Source organism: Balaenoptera ricei, chromosome 1 (assembly GCF_028023285.1).
Source record: "Balaenoptera ricei isolate mBalRic1 chromosome 1, mBalRic1.hap2, whole genome shotgun sequence".
Classification (NCBI taxonomy): domain Eukaryota; kingdom Metazoa; phylum Chordata; class Mammalia; order Artiodactyla; family Balaenopteridae; genus Balaenoptera; species Balaenoptera ricei.
The window spans coordinates 85,845,401-85,871,011 of record NC_082639.1 but is presented as its reverse complement, the minus strand read 5'-3'; the positions used below and the strand labels follow the sequence as shown (position 1 = coordinate 85,871,011).

At 36.5% G+C, this 25,611-nt stretch overlaps 1 protein-coding gene across 2 annotated transcripts in view; it reads left to right on the top strand.

Moving 5' to 3' along the window:
• Positions 1-25,611, top strand: part of DPYD (dihydropyrimidine dehydrogenase) — an 809,798-nt gene that overhangs the window by 519,676 nt on the left and 264,511 nt on the right. For both annotated transcript variants that reach the window (XM_059926787.1, XM_059926794.1), the window contains exon 15: positions 16,574-16,642. In XM_059926787.1, coding sequence (XP_059782770.1) covers positions 16,574-16,642 — 69 coding nt within the window. The remainder of the gene's footprint in view (positions 1-16,573; positions 16,643-25,611) is intronic.

The following is a 25,611-nucleotide window of genomic DNA, read 5'->3' as shown; positions in this document are numbered from 1 at the left end:
AAGTATATGATAGAGATAATATTCCATATAATGAGGTTCTCAGAACCTATAGCTTATTGGTTAAGGTATTTTGATACAATGAGTCCTTTACCAGAAATTGCTTGTGCACTCAACCAAGGCTGGTAACCAGTTGATAAAAAGACTAATTGTAATAAATCACAATTCAATAAGAAGGACTTTGCCTAGATAGGACAAAAATTTAAGGTTAAGGATTTTTCCTTTCAATTTATAGAATTTGTGTGTGTGTGTGTGTGTGTGTGTGTGTTTGTTTGGCTGAGTAATTCAGGCTCATAGGTGGCTGGATCATTGTAGAGTTATTGGGGTGGTTGATTAAGGGGAAATGTATGTGTATATGTATGCATATAATATATATATGATTTCTAAGCATACATATGTATATATTATTTACATAAATAATTTGGGGGAATATATTATACATTTAGCCAATGCAGTAAATATCTCTGGCTTGGCTGATTAATATCTACTGAGAAATAATACTCCAAGTCATTAGAACATATTAAAAGAGGAAAGGGATTGCTTAGCCTGATTCAAGAGGCATACCCAAGAGTATCTTGAAGGGGGAAAGGAAAAAAAAAAAACTCTTGACAGTAACTTCCTACTTACTATATTGTGAATTCTTCCTAAAGAAATAATAAAAATTCATGTTACTTAAAGTATACTGAAGGAAGCATTTAATAGTATACTGTAGCAAACAGTTCTTTACTAAGCAGAAGATGGATTGGGTGACACATGAGGTCTACATTTGTATCTCTTTTCCTTCCTATCTGTCTCTCATTGAACACTTTTGTCTCAAGAAAAGAACAGCATGGTGCCCAAAGAAGCTTGCACTCAGTCTTTACAATTCTGCATTCATTCCTTTATTTAGTAAAAATGTAAGAGGTTTTTGTTTTGCTTTTATGCTTTTTGTTCCATATACAAGGCCAGGAGCCATTTGCTCTTTGTTCTTGGTTGTTGAAAAATGTAGCATATGGTAAACTTTTTCACTGAATAGGCATTCATGATCATGCATGTGAAAATGCATTAGAAGAATTTATGAGACATGTGGGGACATGGGCTGCATCTGATACTAAAATCCTCATCACGTGCTTTTATGGTATTCTACTGTGATGACTTGTTTGGTGGGGGAGGTAAGGACGCCTCACTATTCCTTCGTTAACTGACAGAACAATTGGAGGTAGTTGTAAATAATTACAAAGGTCTAAACAGGAATTTGTTTTTTAAATCAAATTATTATGGAGGCTGTTCTCTGCCATATTCTAAGTAATTAAAATAATCAGTGCTATAGTTTTTATAATGCTCTTTGAAAATATATAGTAATTATCAAAACAAAGCGTTTGATGACCCAAAATTTCAGTCTTATGCCTTTTCCCCAACTCTTAACTGTGTATACTTTTATACAGTAATTCCTAAGACATGTGAATGCTTATAAATTTATTTTTTAAATAAACTTTCAAATTGGCAAATCTTATATAGTAGGGAATATATATAATCTACCTTTAATATAGAGGACTACAAATTCCAGCCATACAATTACTTTATTTTGAAAGGCTACTTTTATTTGTTGTGAAAGTTTCAAAGATCATGTAATTATATGTGGGATATGGGAGAGAAAAGATTACAAAACAAACACTTCATTGCTGTTTCTTAAAAACAGCATTTATATCACATCTGTGCAATCATGAGCAAGCTGGAAAGTATGAACAATGAGCAAAAAGAACATTTAAGAGAAAAACTTCTTAATTTTTAAACTTTAAATATATTATTGTGAAAAAACATCAAATTTTAAACTCTGAAAAGGTCCTTCAGAGTTTGCTTTGGATTAGAAGTGCTAATACATTGATTATTGACAAATGTGACTTTACCTCAGCCGTTGAAATAGCTAATATTGATGTTAGAAATATTTTATGAAATAACTCACTAAAGCAAAGAAATTTGGGGATTTTTTCCCATGTGCTTAATGAGATGTATACCCTTTTCATGCATTGTAAATATTAGTGCATATGTATTATCTTAGAGGTATATAAGTACGGCTTGAATAGCATTTCTTGATTTGAATTAGGCTACTCTGCCTTTTGGTATCTTCATTTAACAGGTAATGTGAATTTAACAGGGACTTTGTTGTACACTCTGTTTTATTTTTATAGTATGCAAATAAGTTCAAAATGCCAACACATTCATTATGCTGTGTAAAGTTTATACCAGAAAGGTTCCAATCACTCTGAAAAAGATCCTGTCATTATTTCTGTCGTAAATCACTATGCCAAGCTTCTGAGAAGGAACATTTTGAACTGAAATTTGAAATATAGATGAAACCCAAAGATGTTTACAAAATGTGGAAATATCTTTGGTTGATTCCCAAGTATCAACAGCATATTAAGGCAGGGAATCATTTATCAAAATTCAATGATACAATGAATGTTTTATTAGTTGAGTATCATTAATCGTTATCCTGAAAAGTGCAGCATGTTAGAGGGTTTGTTTCCACTGCTGTTTACCAAGGTGCCCCTTGTTGGCAGATGCGGCTCCTCCAGGTGGGGGAGGTGGAAGCACATGAGTCCCCACATGGAAATAGCTTCCTGTTCAGAAAGGTCTGATGAGGTGAGGGAAACTGTGGTGGGGATGGGATATGATGAAGAGGAGAAGGAAAGCAGGAAAAAAAAACTGAAGATGGCATCATTTGTGTAAACAGAGAGTGCACAGGATCATTATTTTATTCAGTCATCTGGCTTTCCCTCAGCGCCTTCTCTGTGCCTGTCTCAAGGTGGGCACTGAAGCAGGTGGTTTCATGGGGAGAAAGGTGATGACTGACTACTTACAGAAGTGCATAGGGGAAGGACAGGAGCAATGGCAATACACGTGTCTCATGCAGAGCATGGGTGAGGAGAAAAGCTTCCCGCTTTATGGTCTAAAGTGTGTGTTCTTCAGACGTCTCAGGAAAAGGGGACGGCGCTAACCCCTCCCCCACTCTCCAGACCTTCCTCATTGCAGCACACTGCTCTATCCTTCACGTGCTACCTGTTGGCAGTATGGGCCCTCTTTGGGTCTTCCAAATAGGGAATCATACATGTCTGGGGCTCAGAGTTCTTAGAATTTTTTCTGAGTGAGTAGGAAAAAAATTTTAATCTCAATTCTGATAAAACAGTTTAAGCCAAGAAACATAATTTAATGAAAGGTGTCCTAGATATTAGTGAATTTCCTAATATTTCAGTGAAATCTAAAAAGAATTTTTAAATATCTTTAAAATGTGAATCGATCTATAAAGTTTGATCCGGTGGATCTGCCTCTTTTTTTTTTTAAACTGCATTAATTTACAAATATGCCCACAAGATGACACTACCAAAAGATCAAAGGAGCATATAAAGATGATGCTTTCTACCCTTTCCAATGACATATTTTTAAAAGTCTTATCAGTGGATGTTTAAAACCAAAGTGGTGCACTATTTCAAAATGTCATTGTTTGCACTCTAACTAAATTGTAGAAAATGGCAAATCTGAATATGGCATTATTCTCTTAATCATAAAAAACCATTGAATTTCACTGAAAAGTATTTAATGTCAAATATATAAAGCCATGTTATTCTCAGAATAATCCCTATGAAAAAAGTGTGGGAAGCCAAGTTATTCCCATTTTATAGATCAGGTAGCTGATGCAAAAAGACATTTAAATGACATGTTAGTATTTGATTATTCATTTCACAAGTAAGGGGCATCACCATATATGCCAGCACTGTTCTATATCCAAAACAAAGGTTCTTACTTTAGTGGAGCTTACATTTGCACTGAGGCAAGAAAGACATTAACTATATTAAATAAAATGATATAATAGAAAGTTCCATGGGAAAGAAAATAGAGCTGGGAGGGGATGGTTTGCAGTCTTAAGTAAAGAGGCAATGACATTTGAGCAGAGAATGGAAGGAAGTGTGGGAGAGTGCCTGTGGATGTCTAGGGGAGAATATGTAAGGTTGAAGAAGTCCCCAGAACAGAGTCAGAGTCTCCCAAGGGTGGGCAGCATGTTCCACAGTGAACTGGATTTAGGGCTTCCTATAGAATTTCTGTGAGGTAATAGCATATAGTTGGGAAAGAATAAGTTGTTTGTTTTTAGAAGTCCCTGACTTCTTTAAAACATTGCATTTGGGCTTGCCTGGTGGCGCAGTGGTTGAGAATCTGCCTGCCAATGCAGGGGACACGGGTTCGAGCCCTGGTCCATGAAGATCTCACATGCTGCGGAGCAACTGGGCCCGTGAGCCACAACTACTGAGCCTGCGCGTCTGGAGCCTGTGCTCCGCAACAAGAGAGGCCGCGATAGTGAGAGGCCCGCGCACTGCGATGAAGAGTGGCCCCCGCTTGCCGCAACTAGAGAAAGCCCTCGCACAGAAACGAAGACCCAACACAGCCAAAAATAAATATTAAAAAAATAAATAAATAAAACAATCTTATTAAAAAAAATTGCAACTTTAAAAACAAAACAAAACAAAAAACATTGCATTTAACAAATATTTATTGCATTTCAGCTATTCTTTTATTTATTTCTACACTCAACAAATATTTTGTGAGTTCCTAGTATGTGTCAGGTACATTAGTAAACAGAACAGGCAATCCCAGCCCACAAGGGACATAGGCTGAGATGGAAGACACAGCCAACGTCCTCCAGAAACTTACCATCCAGAACTTAAGACACAATACCACTAACTCACACAACAGGATTATCTAATTGAATATGCATTAAACGTGCAATCATAGTTAATGAGAGCAAAAGAGCTACATCTCATAAAATAATTACAATAACAGTATTTACATAAAATTTTCATTTGGGATTTAAAATCTTTACAGAAAATGTTTCAATAATCTTTATAACGCCCATGTGTTATATGTATAGTATTGGAAGAAGCGCCCAGACTATTTAAGGTAGTGCATTATTCCATGTAATTATCTTGAGAGGTTTTTTTTAAATTAATACTTTATTTTTAACCTCTTTTTTAACCTCAGATTCCTATATCACATTTTAATACTGTATTTATTAACCTTATTAATTTATGAAGGCATTTCATTAAATGAATATTTGTTATAGCCTCTAAATAGAAAAAGTTTAAAATTGGAATACAGATACTTTATAACATATTTCAAGTCAACTCCTTTATGTGCCTTTGAAAGGCTGTGTCCCTGAATGAACCACATCAATACAGGCAACATATCATGACCTTTTAAGTAAAAGACAAATCAAATCTCATTCACAGGTTTTATGTAGGTGACACCATTTTTGTGTACAGTGAATTCAAATTTTATGACTTAAGTTGACTTACTGCAACCTCAGTGAAGGGTCAACAGTGATAGAACAACCTAAATCCAGTTAGACATCATAGGTTAAAGCCAGTGCCAAAATCATGCTATGAAGACAGTAAATGGCTTATAGGTATGAAAATATACGGTAGTCTTGGTAGTTTCATATATGAACTTCTTCTCCATTGTTGCAGCAAGTACTATAATCTTTACAAGGATGAACTGGAAAATTTTTTTAAATTAATAAAAAATAACAAAAGGCCATCTTTCCTTCTACAGACATTTGTTAAATTCACATTAGGTGCCATTCAGTGCTGAACCAAATGATAAGAAAATGAAGGTGAATAAAAATTAGCATGTTTTCCCATTGAGTGGAGTAAGGGAAGACAATGGTATACATAAACATGCATCTGTGATATAGTGTGATAGGAACTGAGGTAGATGCATCACACTCAAATACCTAGTAAAAACAGTAATTCTGTGTCTGAGATCATTGAGGGCAGTATGATAGAAGTTAGCTCTGTGTTAGAACTTGAAGAATGAATAGGAGATATACTGTCAGAGGAGTAGGGTCAACACAGGGAAAAGAATGGAAGCCAAAAAAAGTCTGGTGGCCCGTATATATAGTGTATTCAGTTTGGTGTGTCAAGATAAGGGGCAGCAAGGTGATTTGGGGCCAAATTATAAAGAGCCAACACTACCCTGTTTTCATTCCTTAACATGTTTAGGTGGTTAGGAAACAGTGATCATCTCATTGGGTCTTTCTCACTTGATCTTCCCTTTGACTTCATGATTTCCTAGGCAGTTCAGTCTGCCTATCTAGCTTAGATGGTACTTATGGAGTCACAGTGAAATAATACATTGAGCAAGAACACAGAAATAAGGTTAGCCTCTGAAAATAAAAGTAATAAAAATTGGCACGCATTGAATGAAATGCATCATGTATAAAGATAAACCCACATAGTTTTCTATAAATGTGTGTTTAAGGAGCAAAGAAAAATGATTCAGAGAAAATATATTATAGGTAGAGAGTTTAAGATTTATATTTACTCTTGGTAGCTGTACAATCGTAAGTACTTAACCTCTTTAAATAAGTTTTTTTCTTTCCTATCTGTAAATTGGGGCTGATAATTTCCACTTTATCATGATTAGAGATAATAATGAAATGCTTAACATAGTGCTTGACACATGCAAGTACAGAGCAAGTGCTAGTTCTTGTTGTTCTTGTTAAACTTAATAAAAGTGGTATCAGTTAGCTTTGGCTACATAACAAAACACCCCAAACTTAGTTGATTGAAGCAACTATGAATTTAGTTCACAATTCTGCATGCATGTTAGCGATTTGGGCTGAGCTAAGCTGTGTGGTTCTTCTGGTCTCAGCTGGTCTTACTCAGTCTATAGTCAACTTCCAGGTGGGCTATGTGCTGGCTGGTCCCGTGTGGCCTCAGCTGGATGGTTCATCCCTGTTCCATGTGGTCTCTGATCCTTCAGCAGGCTGTACTAGCTTGATCACATGGCTAGGCGGGATTTCAAGAGAGTAAACAGAAGAGGACAAGACCTCTTCAAGCTGTGGTTTGACACTGGCACAACATCACTTCTGTGATATTCTGTGGATTAAAACAAGTCACAAAGCCCACATTCAAAAGGCAGGTAAATAAATCCCCCACTTTATCAGAGTAGCTGCACAGTTACTTTGCAAGGGGTTATGGATACAGGGAGGGGAACGCTTTCTTTCAAATAGACTACCACAAGAGGGTTGAGGACACAAAATTAGCTAGAATCTCTAATGTAAATTGAAAGGATAGGAAATCAATATGGTATAGTCTTGATGTAGTCAAGAGGAACTTGGAGTCAAAAGACCTGAGCTTAATCCCTGCCTCTGCTATTGATTTACTTTATGCTGGTAAAGTAAATTATCTGTGCTCATTATTCTCAATATAAGGTTTTCTAAGTTCAAAATTATTGTGTGGAATAAATGAGATAATGTATGTGAAAATGTGTATTAAGTGTAAATCTATAAACAAATATAATGGATTCTTATTCATTGATATAAAGTATACTTTATAAAATGTGAGAGGTTCTTGAACTTCTACCTTGTACCACCTACCTGTCCTTCTCATTCTCTCTGTAGAATGCAGAAATTTACTTACATTTAGATATTGTAAATGTAATGCAATACATTATTTAACTGCTTGGATTACTTGCAATGTGTGTTACTTGCGCTTTCTTTTCTCAGCTACCTATTTCATTATTCCTTTGAGGCAAACATTTTTGAATACTAATTAAATATAAGGTACAATACTAGATACTAGAGATATAGAGATGAAAAACTGGGCCCTGTCCCCAAAAACTTTGGTCATCTTTTGAAAGACATACAAACCACAATTTAATACAATATAGTAAATGTTATGATAAAGATATGCAAAGGGTGCTATGGGATCTCAGAAGACAGGTGTCTGACACAGGGGAGGAGGGGTGAACAGGTAAGCCTTCCTGGGAAAGGTAATGGGCAAAAGAGGAGCAGGAATTTACTAGACAAAATAATCTAAAATTCAAAGCCAAATGCTCAGCTGATTAGAAACCATTGTTTTAACCTCTTGCCTGAATAAATCTGGTTTCAACCTACGCATCCAGCTCCATTGCCCTCGAAGTGTAGCCATTCATTTCCCCCAAAGCTAAATTGAACTCCTTGATATTCCTTAAGCAGAGCATATTCCTTAAACACAGCACCCTGTGCCTTTGTTTCTGCTGCTTACTACAACTGGAGTACTCTTGGCCTTTTCATTTCTAATCAGTTTCCAATAAATACCCATGGATGATTTCATAGTCGATTAAGAGTTCCTTTTCTCTGAGGCCTTCCGTGATTCACACAGATACAGATAATCACTCTTTCCTTTCTGCTCTCACTGTATTCTGGTTCATACACTATAATTATTTTTGTTTCAATTTACATATGTCTCCTTTATTATTCCATATGAGCACAGGGACCATTCCTTATTCATTCAGACAAAAGGAGTAGACATATGGTCAAGAGATTGCAGAATCCATGTTACAATCAGGAAGCAAAGTAATTCAGTGCGGTTGGAGCAAATGTCCCATTGTGGTATTGTATAGCATATTAAAGAGTTAGATTTTATCTTGAACTTGGATTTGAAGCAGAGGTGTGATATGATCAGGTTTGTCTCTTAGATGGATCTGGCAGATGACATAGGCTGATATCAGAGATGGGGAGACTAATAAGGAAGGTACTTCAGTAATCCAGGGGAGCAGTGGTGAAGGTCTTAACTAAGACAGTCGTGATGAAGAGTCAGGAACACCTAGAAGAGATATTTGACGAGTAGACTAGAGCAATACTTCTCAGACTATCCTGCATGTTAGAATTTTCTGGAGATCCTTGACAAAGCACTGATCCCTGGGCCTAACTACATACAGATCTTGGGGTTATGTTTTTAGCTCTCCAGGTGATTTCAGTGCTCAGCCAAGTCTGAGAACCAGTGGACTAGAGAGTATTTGGTAAGTAATGGGATGTAGGCATTGAGGGTGAAATGAAGAAAGAATATCTCCTCCATGTTTTCTAACTTGGGACAAAAGGGTAGAGTATAAGCAAATTTAATGTGGGGAAAATGCAAATTCAGGGTGGAGAAATTTAAGTTTGATTTGGGGCAAGTTGAACATAGGTGCTCAAAGATAGTTGAATATGCTGTTCTTGCACTCAGGAGAAAGACACAGGTTGGAGGTGTTTACTTTGTGAATTTTCTGCATATAGGTATTCTCTGAATTCATTGTGAACATGATGTCTATGTTAAAAGAGGACCATGAGTAGAACCTGGGGACATCAACGTGGAAAAGTTGGCTAAAGGCAGGAGAGCCTGAGAAGGAATAGCAAAAATAGGAAAAACAGGGATAAAAGGAGGTATCTCCAAAGCTCATACAGAGGAGGGTCTCAGGAAGCTGGAGGTGGTTACCTGTCTCAGTGCTGGAAAGAGTTCCAGTATAGATTTGGGCTGAAAAGTATCTAGTAATTTTGCCAAGGTTACTGCTGACCTAGGGTAGATCAGTTGCTAAATACAGTGGGGATGGAAACTACATAAAAACCTAGCAAGAAGTGATGAAAAGGAGAGGAAAAAACAGCAGTTACTGTAGTTCCTGAATAGTCTACAGTGGTTTTTTATTTCTTGTTCTAGTGGAAAACATCTCTGATTTTCTATGGACACTATGTGCATATTTTATAGCTTTGACCATGACTTTTCTGTATTAAGAATAGTTGTGTAAGCAAGGTAGTTGTGGGTCCCAAAATAAGCAAAGAAAATGATAAATTTTAAAATAATATAGAAGACAGCTTTAAGAGTACTATTCTCATTTGCAACCATTAAATTAGCAGTAACCATAAAAAATTTGAAGAGCTTATAAGTTTTACTTTTAATGTTCTATTCTCAATGTGTACATTTCAGGAAAATTGTACCAATCTCACTTTAGTATATTTGTACAGTGGTATAAATAAAGAACATTTACAATTTGAATGTTGTACAATTAATTAATATTTAGTAAACATGTTTTCTTAGTTTTAAATGTCTTTGAAAATCACATGTCCCATGCTATTTTTCCTCCTCAATATAATATAATCCCAGTAGTGTTAGCAATGATTTTGTTAAATTGTTTGACAAAACCTAACTCGGCCACTTGTAATTTACAATTGTTCACCTTTGTCACTTTGCAGTTTTTCCGTACTAAAAAATTTAGGTTGTCTGGAAGCTGAATTGTTGACTGAATTTCCAATATAGTTCACAGTATGATCACAGAATACCAAATCAGTGTTTCCAACCTGTGTTCTAGGCATAGACTGTAAATATTGGGGAATTTGACAAGACGGCCTGCTGGTAACTACTTGGAAATTTTATGTTGCTCTTCACATTAATTTCTGATGTGCAGACTTTACTGTCATTCAGATTGAAAAAATAAATACTTAATAAAATCATTTATTCCATAAGGAAATGAATTATAAAAAAAATAATTTGACTATGAATCGTGATTCTTTAATTTAAAAGTTTGGAAGGATGACAGTTGAAGCCATTTAACACTACTTTTTCTTGTTGCAGAGTAAGTGTCCTGTCGTTTTTAACCTTTGAAGTATTTTTCAGGGAGAAACAACACCCAAAATTTGATTCATAAATTATTATAGATTCATCATCACCTCTTGCCTTTTCAACAGCTTCTTCCTCTTTTCCACATCATTTCCACCAGCATAAAAACATACTCAAATATAGTCCATTTAAAAAAATATATATCTCACTAGACCTCCCACGGCCCTTCATCTGCTGCCTCATTGCTCTTTGAGCTAGCCCACAAAAACTATTACAGAGCTTTGTGTATCCGTTCTCTCACTCCTTCATATTCTGTTCATTCCATCGACTCCAGTCTGACTTCTGTCTTCCCTGTTTCACCGACACCCTTCTTGTAAAGCTTACCAATGGCATCTGTACTGCCAAATCCTGTGAACACTTCTCTGTTTTCTTACACCAGCTGTCAGAAGCATTCATCCCCGTTGATTGCTCCTTACTTTTTGGAACACTTCCCTCTCTTAGCATTTTCTTGTGGCTCTGGGTTAATCTTCATCTCTTTCATTTTCTCTATTTTATTCTATTCTGTTTAGAAGTCACTAAGCCAGGTAGGTTTAAATACCATTATATGTTGAAGTCTCTACAATGTTCACTTTCATCCCTAACCTCTTCAGTGAATTCTAGACTCATGTATCCAGTGGCACACTTGATGTTATCACTAATGGGATGCTTGCTAGACATTTTATATGTAATATATTAAAAACTGAACCTCTTAACAGTCCCCCACTTGTTACTGCACTATGCTTTGTTTCATCTTGGTGAAGTCTCTATGCTCCACTCAGTGGCTCAAGCCAATAATCTAGGGATCATCCTTAATTCTTTCTCTCCTCTCACCTCCTGAGTCTAACCATTGATCCGCCTTGTTGGTCTTAGCTCAGAATTCCACTTCTTGGTATCTCCATGAATATTATGCAAGCCACATTATTTCAACTCAACTGGACTCTTTGCTTTTACCCTACAGCCCCTCATTCCGTTCTCTATAAAGTAGCCAGAAGCATCTTTTGAAAATGTAAATCGGATCATTTTATCACCCTCCTTTAAACCTTTCAGTGGTCTCCCATTATACCTACAATAAAATCCAAACTCCCACAGGTTTCAGCTCCCAGAGATATGGCTACTGCCTGCTTCTCTCGTCTCCTCTTACACTCTTCTTGCCCTGTCATGGAATACCATCTTCGAAGGGCTTCTCTTTTTTAGTATATCATGCTCACTCCTACTTCAGGGTCTTTGCACATGCAGTTTTCTCTACCTGGAATGCTAATTTTCACTCAGGTCCCAATCCATTCTTCTGTGTGAGGTGCCTTCTTATCTTTTTATTTCTCAACTCAGAGAGCCCTTTACTGACCATCATCTAATGAGGCTCTGTGCACCCCTGTGATTCTCCATCTTGCTCTCCTCTATTTTTCCTTAATCTTGACCTGGAAATAGTCCTAATAATGTACTTTTTTTTAAAATTAATTAATTAATTTATTTATTTATGGCTGTGTTGGGTCTTCGTTTCTGTGCCAGGGCTTTCTCTAGTTGCAGCAAACGGGGGCCACTCTTCATCGCGGTGCGCGGGCCTCTCACTATCGCGGCCTCTCTTGTTGCGGAGCACAGGCTCCAGACGCGCAGGCTCAGTAATTGTGGCTCACGGGCCTAGTTGCCCCGCGGCATGTGGGATCTTCCCAGACCAGGGCTCGAACCCGTGTCCCCTGCATTGGCAGGCAGATTCTCAACCACTGCGCCACCAGGGACGCCCGATAATGTACTTTTTAAATGACTTTTTCCCTCCCTAAAAATGTAAGCTGCAGGAAGGTAGGGACTTTTCCTCTTTTGCTCATCACTTTTGAGTTACAGTTACTGACGCATAGAAGGTCTCAAAAAATACTGGTTAAATGGTGATAAACAAAGACTCTGAATCAATATCTTAAACTCCTCTGCATGTCATCCAGTGCCTACCCCAGCAGATGCTCAGCTTCCATATTAATTGATTAACTGACATTGTTTGAATCTCTCACTAGACTGTGTATCAAAAAATGTAGGATATAGTTATGTATAGACTCATCCAATAATGTTTTAAAATTTAGCCATGAAAAACGGAGCACTTAGAAATGACATAAATTAAATGAAAGATAGGGAAATGTTACTTGGTTTTAAAAATGTTTTATTGGGTATTCATTTCTAGTAACATTTCATGATGTTTCACAATGTAAAATACCCATCAATTCTTTTTTTTTTCCACGGGAAAGAAGTAACCTATCTTCCTTTGTTTGATTAAAAACTAAGCACAGCAAAACACTGAAGGGCTTTCTAATCATCAAAGAAAGATTAAATTCTGTCTAGCGTTCTTTTAGTGTTAATGTCTTTTAGCCTGACTTTTCGAAAAATCCTAATATTTTTTAATAAAAAATAAAATAACTTGGAGTCATCATTATTCCTCTGAAATAGAATGTTACCATATATTTTCACAGACTATCCCTTGGTTTTAGATAAAGATTTCTAGACTTCTTAGATAATTTAACATTTAAAAATAGTGTATAAAGTTATTTTTCCCTTAAATTTACTTGACAGAAAAAAAATGCTTAGGAAGTTATTTTAAAAGTGACAATTTTAGTTTTGCATGTAGTAGTAACTGTCAAGACTGTCAGTGATAGAAAATAGAATATAACTTGGGTTTTCTTAAGCCAAAAGTGGTATTTATTGGTTCACTTGTACAGGCATGTTAGTGGTACACCTGACTTAAAAGGGGTGGAAACATCTCTCCATCTTGCATCTCTACTTTCCTCTGTCTCTGCTTTGTTTTTACCTAGTGCAGGTGGGTAGGAGTGGGAGGGTTGGGTTGGTTAAGTAAGCAGTCAGTGATTACCAGCTACTCTGAACATACTTCATTCCAGTTCAGGGACCAAAGAGGAAAAAAGCCTTTAACTCCCCAGCTCCATTGAAGGACTTTAATGAGACCAGAGTAGTTGATCACTGTGATTAACCCTGTTGGGGATATTTTCCCAGCTTTTTGGGCAAGAAGGTAAAGTCTGGTTTTAGATGATGAGGAAAGAAGAGGGTAGTGCTCAGCTGCTCAGAGCGTACAAATAAAACTTGTATCTGTTCAACATAATGTATCTCTCCCACCTGTGGTCACCCTTCCCCAATGACAATGTGCCCCAAATCATATCTAGTCACTGCGTTCCTAGGCATTTGATGGCACCAGTGTTCTCAAAGTTCAGGAAAATTCTCTGGGTGATACTTATTTCTCTCCATCAAACTCAAGTGTAGTGCCTCGTGATCCTCAGGCCTTATAAGGCAAATGACGATTTTAACCAATCCAGACACAATCAATATATATTTGAAGCAAAAGCAGCTTTATCAAAATAAAAATCGCCATTCAGTAAAGAGGAACTATCTTAGTCACTAGTTGAGAGCATCTATCATATCCAGTTGTCAGTGCTAGTAAACCTTACTTCCCTGGAAGTGGCTTTCTTGATCAGCCCGTCTGCCTACCTGGATCCTGCCCAGTAGAAGCCTCTCCCCTGTTGTCCTCCGTGGCACCCTGAGAGGGACACTGGGGAGTAGGACGCTGTGCTGATTTAGCAGCTACTTCATATTTGTACGGGAATGTGAACTCGAGGATGCTTTGTCATAACTGGAGGCCTGTTTTGTTTTTGTTTTTTGTCTGTCTTGATTTGCTTTGAATAGTAAAACTCCCTAAAATCCTAGGTCTGTTTTGTCTCTTTCACCACAGGAGAATTAATATCTAATGCTAAAGTCGTTTTTTAAGTCTGAATCTTTGGAGCTAACCCTGCCCTTGAAGTTTTACCAACAAGCTTGGGGAGTTTGCTCCTCCCCTAAATCCTTAGGTTAACCATTTAAAAAAAAATGTTTGTTTGTTTACTTGACGTCGAGGCCACTGAAGACAATAGGAATCTGTCACCTGCCCCCAGCCTTCATCCCAATTGATTTTCTTTTCAAATGAGGTCCCCCCCCCTTTTTTTTTTCATGCAAGGATACGCACAAGATGGTATTAATCTAGTCCCAGAAGATCTGGTGTCCCCTTTGGAATTCCTCCCTGGTCTGTCTTCTACCTGGAGAGTGGGGCAGATCGTCCCCAAGATCTTAGAGCACGTGGAAATGGCAGAAAGAGCATCTATTACTGAAGACGCACAATTAGGCTAGTGACCCTTTTTTGCTTGCAAATGGGCAAGTTTGGAATTTGACTTTTCACTTTCTTTTAACCCCTAGAGAAAAGGCCAAGGATCACTCTTAGGTATTTCTCTCAAATTCTTTAAAGCTGAATCCTAACTGGACACAAAAGTTGAATCCTGAACTCTGTGCATTCTTAATTTCCCTCCTCTATTCATCATCTACTTTTACTTTTCTCTCTCTACAGAGGAAAAGTAGAATCTGTCTACAGAGGAATCTCTTTGAATATACTGTTTCTCCTGGCTTCCTTTTTTTTCCTCATTGTTCTACTTTTATCTGACTAAAGTTCTGAGATTTTCTCAGTAACTCAGAATCAGCCTCTCAGATCTCTTGATTCTTCTTTCTTAATTGCTCCTTCTAGTTCACGAGTTCTATGTATTTTGACATCTGACCCTTTTTTCTATCGCCAAGACCAGCACTCTCAACTGCCCTGCTCACTCTTCACTCTGACTCGTATAATAATTATTTGCCAACAGTTTTCACCAATTGTTTATTTTTTTTCCCTTCTCTAACTCATGGTGTTCACGGTGTTTCTGCTTAATTTTAAAAGGATGAGCTGAAAAAGCAACTCTCTGTTCCTAAACCTTTAGTGCCCTCGTACGTTTGTTCACTCAGTTTTACTATGTGCCAAACATCATGCCGGTTATTGTAGATAAAATGATGCATGATGCAGAGCATTCCAAGCACCCATGGAGATTACAGTCTATCAGGAGAGAAAAAATTGACCCAATCTTAAGGACAGACTTATTCAGTATTTCGAACTCTGGTATTCAGAACTCTCTCCAACGTATTTTCTGTCTTTCTCTTAATATTAAAAGCATTCATCTGACTTGTACAGCATATCTTTGTTTTGTTTTATTTTTTAGACATACATTAAAAAGCTGTATGTGGTGAGAGCCCAGTGGCTTTTAGTGGACTCTTCCACTGGACTCTGTGACTTTAGGCTTGGCACAAACTCTTTGTGTCACAATCTCATAGTCTTTAAATGGTAATAATAAAAAGAATTACTGACATATATTGAAGATTTACATTAGGCCAGCAAAACCTAGTGGTTAAAAGCACAGACTGTCAGTCAAATTTCTGGGTCTGAGTCCTGGCTGTGCTCTTTATTAGCTCTGTGACCTTTACATATCAGTGCCTCAGCATCTTCATCTGTAAAATGGGGAGAATACTGTTGAGAATGATTAAGTAAGTTAATAAAGTAAAATCCATTAAAACATTACCTAGCACATCATTAGAGCCATAAAATCTTAGCAATTCAATTATCACTTTTCTAAGTAGGAAGGTACTATTGTGCATATTTCACCAGTGAGAAAACTGAATATCTTGCCCAGGGCCACACAGTTAGTGGTAGAGTCTGAGCTCTGATCTAGACATTCTGGCTTCAGAGCAGATACTAGTAAATACTACTCTTTGTAGCCTCCATTATAAGGTTACTGTAAGACTGTGGTTAAATAATCAATATTTAACAAACTCTAAAACTATAATTCATTCTGAATATGTAAGGGGTTATTATCCATACTATAATAAGATATGATTGAAGAAGACACTAATTTACTTCCTTTCCATACCTTGAAACCTTTTAGCTATACCAGTAATTATATTAATAAATATTTCTGTGTCCTTGTATAATTTAAACAACCCTTTCACATACACAAATCCATGTAATTCCAACTATCACTTTTTGAGGTTGGCAAGGTCAGGATTATTATCTCCATTTTAAAAATGAGAATGCTGAGGATCAGAAAGTAACTTGCTCAAGTATTCAAAGAGAGTAAATGAGAAAGTCTCTAACGTAAGTCTGAAGCCCCAGATCTCATCCTTTGCTTCACTATAATGCCCTGCTGTTTTTTTAATGATTTCTTTCAACAGATGGAAAACTAATTTTTATAATATAGTTTATCATTATAAACATATCATATACCCTTGTGTACAAAGGCATAACTATTTGATCTAATATTCTTTCCTTTCTCTTTTTAAAGATTGTGATTGCTAGCATCATGTGCAGTTACAACAAAAATGACTGGATGGAACTCTCCAGAAAGGCTGAGGTAATGATATCTTTCTAGTATATTTATTTTATTTCTTCTCTTCTATTTTTATTAGTTTTAAATAAAGAGCTGTCATGAAAAATAACCCAGTAGAAGTAAAATTGAATGGAAAATGGTAACTTAAAACATTTCTATTAAAATTTGTTTACACTATGTTTTCATTAAAATGATGGAAATGTAAATTTAAAAGGAATCTATTCTATAAAAGTGGTCCCTTGGATTTCACACACTGCCTAAAAATCCTTTATTCTTTGAATCCATATACTCTTTATTTGCATATTAAGCAAACTGTATATTATGATGGATGCCATGATAAAATTTAATTCTACCTTTGAGAGTCTAACTTGATCTTACCTTGCCTTTAGGCAAGCTAGTTTGACAGCGAGAAAAGAAATTTTGAATATAAAGCTCTTGAATATTTAAAATATAAAAGGTTCATTTAATACTATTCTAGTTTGAATACAGACATGCATAAAATGGTAGGACAGAATGCTCCTGAATGGAACACTAGTCAGCAGGTTTTCTATAATATAAATTGAATCTTGCACAAATGCAAACAACTAACCATGTGCCTCAAATTTGTATTTCAAATGGAAAAATACATAATTAAAATTGTATACTTATGTCCATCGTGTTGTCGTGAAAAATACTGTAGACAGCTTGAGCTGGGGTTTCTTGAAAACCTCTCAGAAATATAGAAGACTAAATCTAACAATACTTATGAACTAAGGACTCTACATTATAAAATATTATAAAGCTTTCTATAGTGTTCAAAAATATTGATTGTATATTTTATTTGGGTATCTTAAACCTGCGAGGGCAAAAATTATTTCTGGGGCTTGGATGGGTGAAATTAACATGATTAGTAATTGGCTTTATGATCTTTGTAGCTGGGTCAATTTTATACATGTATTTGCCTAATTGACCATGAAATCTTCCACAGAGCCCATGTTTGGCATGAGTTTTGCCAATTTAAAGCTTGACTATGATGAATGGCTTTATCACGCTACTAGCTTCTCTGCCTTCTGTAGAATAAAATACTTAAAGAATTTTCTTCAGTAATGAGCATTAATTTTTAAATAAGCAAATTTTACTTTTAAAAAGTCAAAAACCTTTATACATGTAACCAACTTAAAGATATTTTTCATATTTCTCACATCCTATTCTTTAATTGTAGTTTAAAACTACAATTCGATATCATTTTCTAGGTTCTTATCGCAATCAATCAATCAATCAATAAAAGTAAAAGGGGAAGTAAGGAAGAAAAAAAAAGGAAAACATTAAAAAAAAAGAAAAAGATATGCCTTCCATTCAGTCAAAACAGTCTGTGGGATCTCTCCACAGGAAAGCAATGTACACATCAAGAAGTTCAATCCATAGACGGTGACAATTAAAAAAAAACACTTCCCTCTAATCTTAAAATATGGACCAACTCAGGGTATAGCACATGAAGGAACTATCCCCAGGTCTTCACATCCCCCTGGAGGGCAGCGATAGGCAGCATGATTCCATCACAGCTTACATGGGAGACACCCAGTAAAGCTTTGTAGAGTCAGTATTTGGTTTTGTTTCTATGAACACATGCTTCAAAACAGATTAAAACAGATTTTCTTACAATGGAAGAGCCCACATTAAAACAAATCAACAAAAACAAAAAGTGTTCAAGCCAAAGTTACTATACCACTTAGATGTACATTTCTTTCGGGGTGGTGATAATGAGGGGTAAGAAATCTGAGATAACACACCAGCTGTTGTTAACAAGCCACTGCTTTTAAGTTCGGCAAATCACTTAATGTGGTGATGGGTATACTTTAAATTCATGAAGTTTCTCTCCTTAGAGTAGATTAATTCTTGAATTACGCAGTAGGGAATTGAGGAAATCTGCTCTTTACTATTATATCTGAAAACAGAAATGCACATGTGTAACAGCAGAACAGATCCAGTTGTATAAGAACATGAAAAAATAGAGACAGAAACTCTATATCAGAAAGAAAATTTGCACAAGAAGGGATCATTATTAGTTGTTTCACCAGGGGCTACCATTTTATTTCACTATTTTGAATAAACATTTAAGACCACGTGGGTGGTTAAAAAAAAAAACCTAGTACATTCTTAAAATATGGTAAATTCTACTAAATGCTGTTTTTAAAAGTTAATGCACATACAGTATATCTTTTTTGTCACATGCATATTCTGGGAAATAGAACCATGTTGAACCAAACCTTCCTTTTCAGTCTAACCCTAGACTACCCACACTTTTAATGTCTTCTTTTATGCATTCCTCAACCTGGTTTTCATATGTCTTGTCTTTTGAACACCATAAGACAGAAGCAGCCTCTGGAAAAGTTTTTACAGCTTGGTGTCAAATCAGTAGCATGGTTAGGCTCTGCTCAATTTTTTTTGGTTCAGTTATCTGATCACACATTATCCTACTTTTCTGGGACATTGATAACCTATTCCAATTCCATGCAAGGAAGATCTATGAAGTACCTACTATGTGCAGAGTCCCTAGCCAGCCAAAACAAAGGTGAATAAGGTAGAGCCTCAGCTGTGTAGATATGTTCACAGTTTAAACATGTATACCAAATTGAACCATACACAATAGTAGGTCTTAGATAGATCTTGAACTCATTTGAATAGATTTTTGAATCCATTTCTTTCTTAATGCGCGTTAGCTTAGAAAACAGAACCTGAGTCAGAATTAATGTGAAGATGCTTCATTGAAGTATTCAATTTCAGAGCAGTAAGAGTGAGGGCAGGGAAAGGCGATAGGAAGAAGGGAAAACAGAGAGAGCATGGGGCATTCCAGAGCTGGCTGCCACTTCCCAAGGAGATGGAGCCAATCGCTCAGTCGTGTGGGATGGAGAGGGCTGTATGGAATTGTCCTGCCTCACAGCAGTTTAGAGGAGAAGAAGGGGGAGGGAGCTATCTACTGGTTCCTTCCTGTCTCCTGTCTCTCATTGGTAAAATTTTACACTACAACGCTTTACTTTCTTCTGCACTTTTGGGTTATGTGTCCTTCCCCCTTTAGGTAGCTGCTAGGGAAGTCAAATCCCACAGCATGTTGAGGGCACTGACCCTCCTGGAGCTCCCACTTTGACAGGTACAGTGGAGGCTGTGACAGAGCCCCACTCTCATCCTGAGGGAGCTGTGAGAGCTGGCAATGATGGGAGATGTAGGATAGCACTTTTTAAGCTAGTGGCAAAAGCTTGGGTGGCAATTAAAGCCATCAGATTTGAGGAGACATATAAATTAGGTGTGGCTCAATAAGCATTGCTACCATCCTAATCTAAGTTTATCTCAGGATGCCCCACTAATCTCTCCCTCAATCAATCCACAGTCTTCCCACTACCTTTCTTAAGATGCAAAACTCCTGACTTGACCTACATGGTATGGTACCTTGCCACTTCCCCAGTGTCACCTTGGGTTTGTTCTTTACATTCCAGTCCCCGATGGCCTTCTTTTACTCCTCCAATACATTTACACCTCAGAGCCTTTGCTGTTCCCCTGGCCTGGAATATTCCCTCTTCCTCCACTCTGAGCTCCCTGACTAGTAGGTTAACCCCCTGTCCTACTCCTTCTAAGATCCTGTCCTCAGAAACTGGTTTACCATAAAGCTAATGAAGGTTAAGTTTCAGAGCTCTTACTTGTACAAGCTACTTCCATGCGCCTGTACTAATTTTCTGTTTGTCATTTTTTAATTATTTTTCATTTTTAAAGCAGTTTCCCCAAATTGTACAAACTTCAGACTCCACCAAATCTGGGTCTACCTTTGCTTGTACCTTTTTTCTGCAGAATTTAATAAAATGGTGATTAACAGTGGTGTCATCAGCCCTGTAACCTATCTTCCTTATGACAACGCAAACTCAGGGGGATTAGAGACCCCCATCTGGTTCACTGTTTAATTCCCATTTCCAAACATATGGCTTTGCCAGCCAGCGGATAATCCTCAGATATTTGTTGAGTGAAGCAAAATAGAGGCACAGAGCTGGCATACTGGCATGTGACGAACAAAAAGGAAGCAATTATACAATAAATGGGAAGAGTGCACTTTATTGGGCACCAATGAACTTGAGGTGATTAAGATCCAAAGCTGAAGATTTTAAGTCAGGGACTTGATGAGTGATTGCCAAGGGTCTGGCTGTAACTGTTAGGATGAGACAAGGAAGGCCCAGCTGAGAGGCATAGATGTCAAAACCAGGCGGCCACACTATTCCAGGCAGAGAGTCCACGTAAACCACTTTGAAGCCAGGTTCATTTTTGACCTGGATCTGGGCTAGCAGTATTTTATAAAATTAAATAGATGTTGAAGTTAGGAAATCTCAAATAGGCTGAGGTAGAAAGCAGAGAGGCGCATTACAGAAATACGTAGGACCAGTTGGATATAAGTCCTGGAACACAAACAGTAAGCAGGACAGAATGGAATCAGGGAAGATAGACACCTAGTTGGAGACAAGAGATAGTCACAGACTTTGTGCCCAGTGGATCCCAAGCCAGTTCAGTGTTTACCTGTGCCACGTCCACTTCAAAGTGGTTTAAGATCCCAGAAAACTTGTGTCCCCAGTTTTGGATAGTTGAGACTAGTTGGCACTGTTGCTACATAGAAAGTTGGCCGTGGACCTCGCGTATTCTTTTAACAGAAGAAATTAAGAGAGAATCCAAAAAGTGTAGCTTCATGCCTCTCCACCCTGCTTGGGCTCTGATGTCCTTTGCCTTGTCCCCTGATCCATGGAAGATTTCCCTTCCCACTAGGGCTCTGATGCACTACACCAAGCCACCCTCCACATGTCTGTCCTTCTCACCGTGCTCGGGCTCTGATATCCCACACTGGACCCTCGTGGCTCTTCCTTAGATCTTCCTAGTCACCTACCTTTCTCTGCCCCAACCAATGACTTTAGAACTACATTGATCGGGAAGGAAGGGAGAGGTAAGGAAAGGAGAAGGGAAAGAGCTGTGTACCCGATTTTGCTGTATATGTTGTACAAGGGTTTGTGGTTTTGCTTCCCTAGTTTCTCTGAGAGTTTTTATAAAATGATTCAGAAGATTTTAGAAATCACACTACTACCACTACTCTGAGAATTCCTTAGAATAGTTTTCTTTTTTCCCCCCTGAAGTATGGATAGCTATTCTAAATTTTTTTCAGATCAAAGCTGAGGAAGGGCAAGTTGGAGATTCTAATTGGATGGATGGATGGATGGATGGACTGAGAGACAGGTAGATAGATAGCAATTGTTTATACTTAACATAGTATTTAATGTAGTCCAGGCACTTTTCTAAGTCATTCACTTTGATTAAATGTATTTATACCTTAGAAAAGCAACCTTACGAGTTACTTTTATTGTTTTCCACCTTTTAGAAGTGAGGAAACTGAGGCCAAAAGTTGTTAAATAATATGCCCAAACTCACACAGCTAGTATGTGGTAAAAGTGGGATTCCAACCCATGAACTCTGACTCCATAGTCCACGCTATTAACATATCATTCTACTTCATGCCGATAGATGGGTGATAGATAATATATGAAATTAGAAACAGCAAATTTTGTCACTGCCTTCACTAGATTACTTTATTGTATAATCATTTAGGTGAGGCAGAATAAACTCTGGGCTAAGTGAATAACTAAAAAGCTTGTGACTAACAGGAGTAAGAATGCATGCCCAGTTTCAGTTAATTTAACATTTCATGCTAATTCAGCAATTAAGGCTTTTTGAATGCATATAGTTGCTTGGAAATAGAATTAACTACCTTTTAAGGTGGTGTGCATCCTATGACAGAAACATTCAAGCAGAGGCCAATTGAATATTCCCCATCTCTTGGTGTTACCTTGAGCAGGATTATCTGTTTTTGAAGCCTAGATGCTCATTTCAAAGGTCTTTCCAGGTGTGTTTGGTGGGTCAGTGTTTGTATACGTGTATAACACTGGCGATATTTTTAGCAATTAGACACTGAACAGACTTTAAATTGGATAAGTGGTTTTACAAGATTTTAGTATTTATTTAAAGTTTAGAAGCTTTGAGGATGTCGAGTTGTAATGTTTTGTTAACACACTGAAACAACTCCAGCCATGGAATAAGTGATTTCTAATCAGTTATGATAGTGACTAAGAATACAGGCTCTGGACTCAGAATGCTTGGGTTCAAGACCCTGCTCTCATTTACAAGCTATAGAACAATAAGTGAGTCACTCGAACTCTTTGTACTTTGGTTTTATCACTTGCAAAATGGGGATAATGGTATATCCCATTACAAAGAGCCTAGTAAAATGTCTGACATATTGTAAGTACTCAGTAAATGTTAGTTATTATTGTCTACTATGATAGCTAATTGTAAACTTGCACTTAAAATTTAGTAAATATGTATAATGTAAATATGTATACGAATGGTACCTAAAACTTATTCCAAAATGTTGTTGAATTGATTTACTATTAATTGCTGCAATTCAACTAGCAGTCTAAAAGAAATAAAGAAGTCTAAAAGAAGTATTTGAAATAACTAAGAAATAATAAGAAAAGCACAGTATTGTATATAATTACAATGTACAATGTTTTAATTAAGCTGGAAATTCCCACATGACATGGTTTTGAGATAGGTCATATTATCTCTGGTTTACACTTAAATGGAGACAAAGAAAGTTAACTGACTTGCCCAAATTCCTCAGCAGCTCTAGGATTAGAGCTCAAGAGTTTAGCAGGTTGTGCTTTGTCCGAGCTTACCACCAAACCAGCAGGAAAAAATGTAGCATGATTCATGGTAATTTTCAAATAACATGAAGCATTTTAAAATTAAATTAAAGAAACAAAAACCATAATAAAACCATGTTAGAAAATAGGCTGAATGAGCAAATGAATTTTCACAAATGTACAGAAGAAAAAGCAGACTCACTAACGAATAAAGGTAGGTAGGAAGTCAACCAAGAAAGAACTAACTAGAATTTTTAAGTTTGTTGAGGTCCTATTTAAAATTCATGAAACAGGAAAAAATAGGCTAAAATCTTGATCGATTAGGAAGAAAAGAGAGACTTGAAGAAACTCTGTTGACCTAAAGAAAGGTTTGGTACACCTAGAAAATAATGAATTTTATTGTGATGCTATAGACATGTTATAATATTATGGGAACTGATTCAAGCTTCTGGTTTACCTTACTTAAAAGGAAATTGTGGCATTGGAGGAGTTCCAGAAGTTAGGGAAAAGGATTGTTTAGTTTATCCTCCATTCCTCAAATTAAAAAGTGTTCTATTTGTTCTTAGAGTTTTTACAGAAGACTTCTCAAAAATTCTGTGTTTCTCCAATTATTATAAGAATGCTTAGCGTGAAATTTTTTTTTCATTTTTGTAAGACCCATTTGTATACTAATGAATTAATGAGTTAAATAAGAAAGATTCCTGTTTAATTATTAAAGTAAGACAAAATTATCTATACTTCATGTTTCTTAGCATGGACTTTTAAGAAATACAGTAAAATTGATTATCAGTTAAAAAACATGAGAGAAATAGGAGAGAGAGATTAAGAGGTACAGACTTCTAATTACAAAATAAATGAGTCATGGGTATGAAATGTACAGTATGATAAATATAGTCAGTAGTAGTGTAATATCTTTATATGGTGACAGATGGTGACTAGACTTACCATGGTGATCATTTTGTAATGTATAGAAATGTATAGAAATATTGAATCACTATGTTGTGCACTAGGAATTAGCACAGTGTTGTAGGTCAATTATACTTCGAAAATAAACAAACAAACAAACTCATAGAAAAAGAGATCAGATGTATGGTTATCAGAGTCAGGGTGTGTTGGGTGAAGGCAGTCAAAAGGCATAAACTTCTGGTTATAAGATATACAAGTATTAGGGATGTAACGTACAACTTGACTAATATAATTATCACTGCTGTCTGTCATATGTAAAGTTGTTAACAGAGTAAACCCTAAGAGTTCTCATCACAAGGGCTTTTTTTCTTTTTCCTTTATTTGGTACCTATATGAGATAATGGATGTTCTCTACACTTCTTGTGGTAATCATTTCGTTATGCATGTGAGTCAGATCATTATGCTGCACACCTTAAACTTATATAGTTTAAGTTTATAGCTCATATAGCTCTATGTCAGTTATATCTCAATGAAACTGGAAGAAAAAAAAGAAAAATATAAAGAGCAAAACCAAGAAGAAAAAAACAGCCCGATGCATGTGTTATATGTATGTTTTACTTTTTTATATACATAGAAAAAGTAGAAAATTACACATTAAATTGTTAACATTGATTACTTTAGAGGTAGGAAATGGAAGGAGAGAAGAGAAAGACTATTTATATTTTTATGTACTTTGGTTTAATTTGAACTGTTACCAAAATTTTATTTTACTTTTGAATTTTTTTAAAGCAACATAGAACATAATGAATGGTGTTCCAGTTTGGGGAATTAACATGCTTGAATGCTCTGAAGCATATGAAAGCAGTATTAATGAATAATAAAAGTTAATTGATAAAAGAGGAACATTTAAAATTTTACTCAAATTCATTCCAGCTAGCCTACTACATTTTTCTTTGCACTGCTACCTCCAGTACCAATTATCCAGAATTAGTAAGATTTGTTTCTATGAAAATAGAAGCTGTGTAGGGCAGAATCAATGTGATGTCAAACAGACCTGAGTTAAAATCTGTGCTGTGGCATTTGATAACCAGGTTTGTCATTTAATTCCCTTGAGCTTCAGTCTCCTCATCTGTAAAATTGGTACCCTAATCATCCAAGGATTATGAGAGTCAGAGATAACAAATATAACTCACATAGTGCAGTGAGTGTCATCTTATAAGCACTCAATAAATATTTGCTGTTGTTATTATTATTGCTGCCATACACACTCTCATTTGAGAGAGTCAGATTATACCTCACAAGGTAGCCGTGGTGCAGAAAGCATAGTAGTTAAAATTTGGCAAATGTGACCTATGTTGAGTTATCAGTGGTGAAACCTATCAGTAC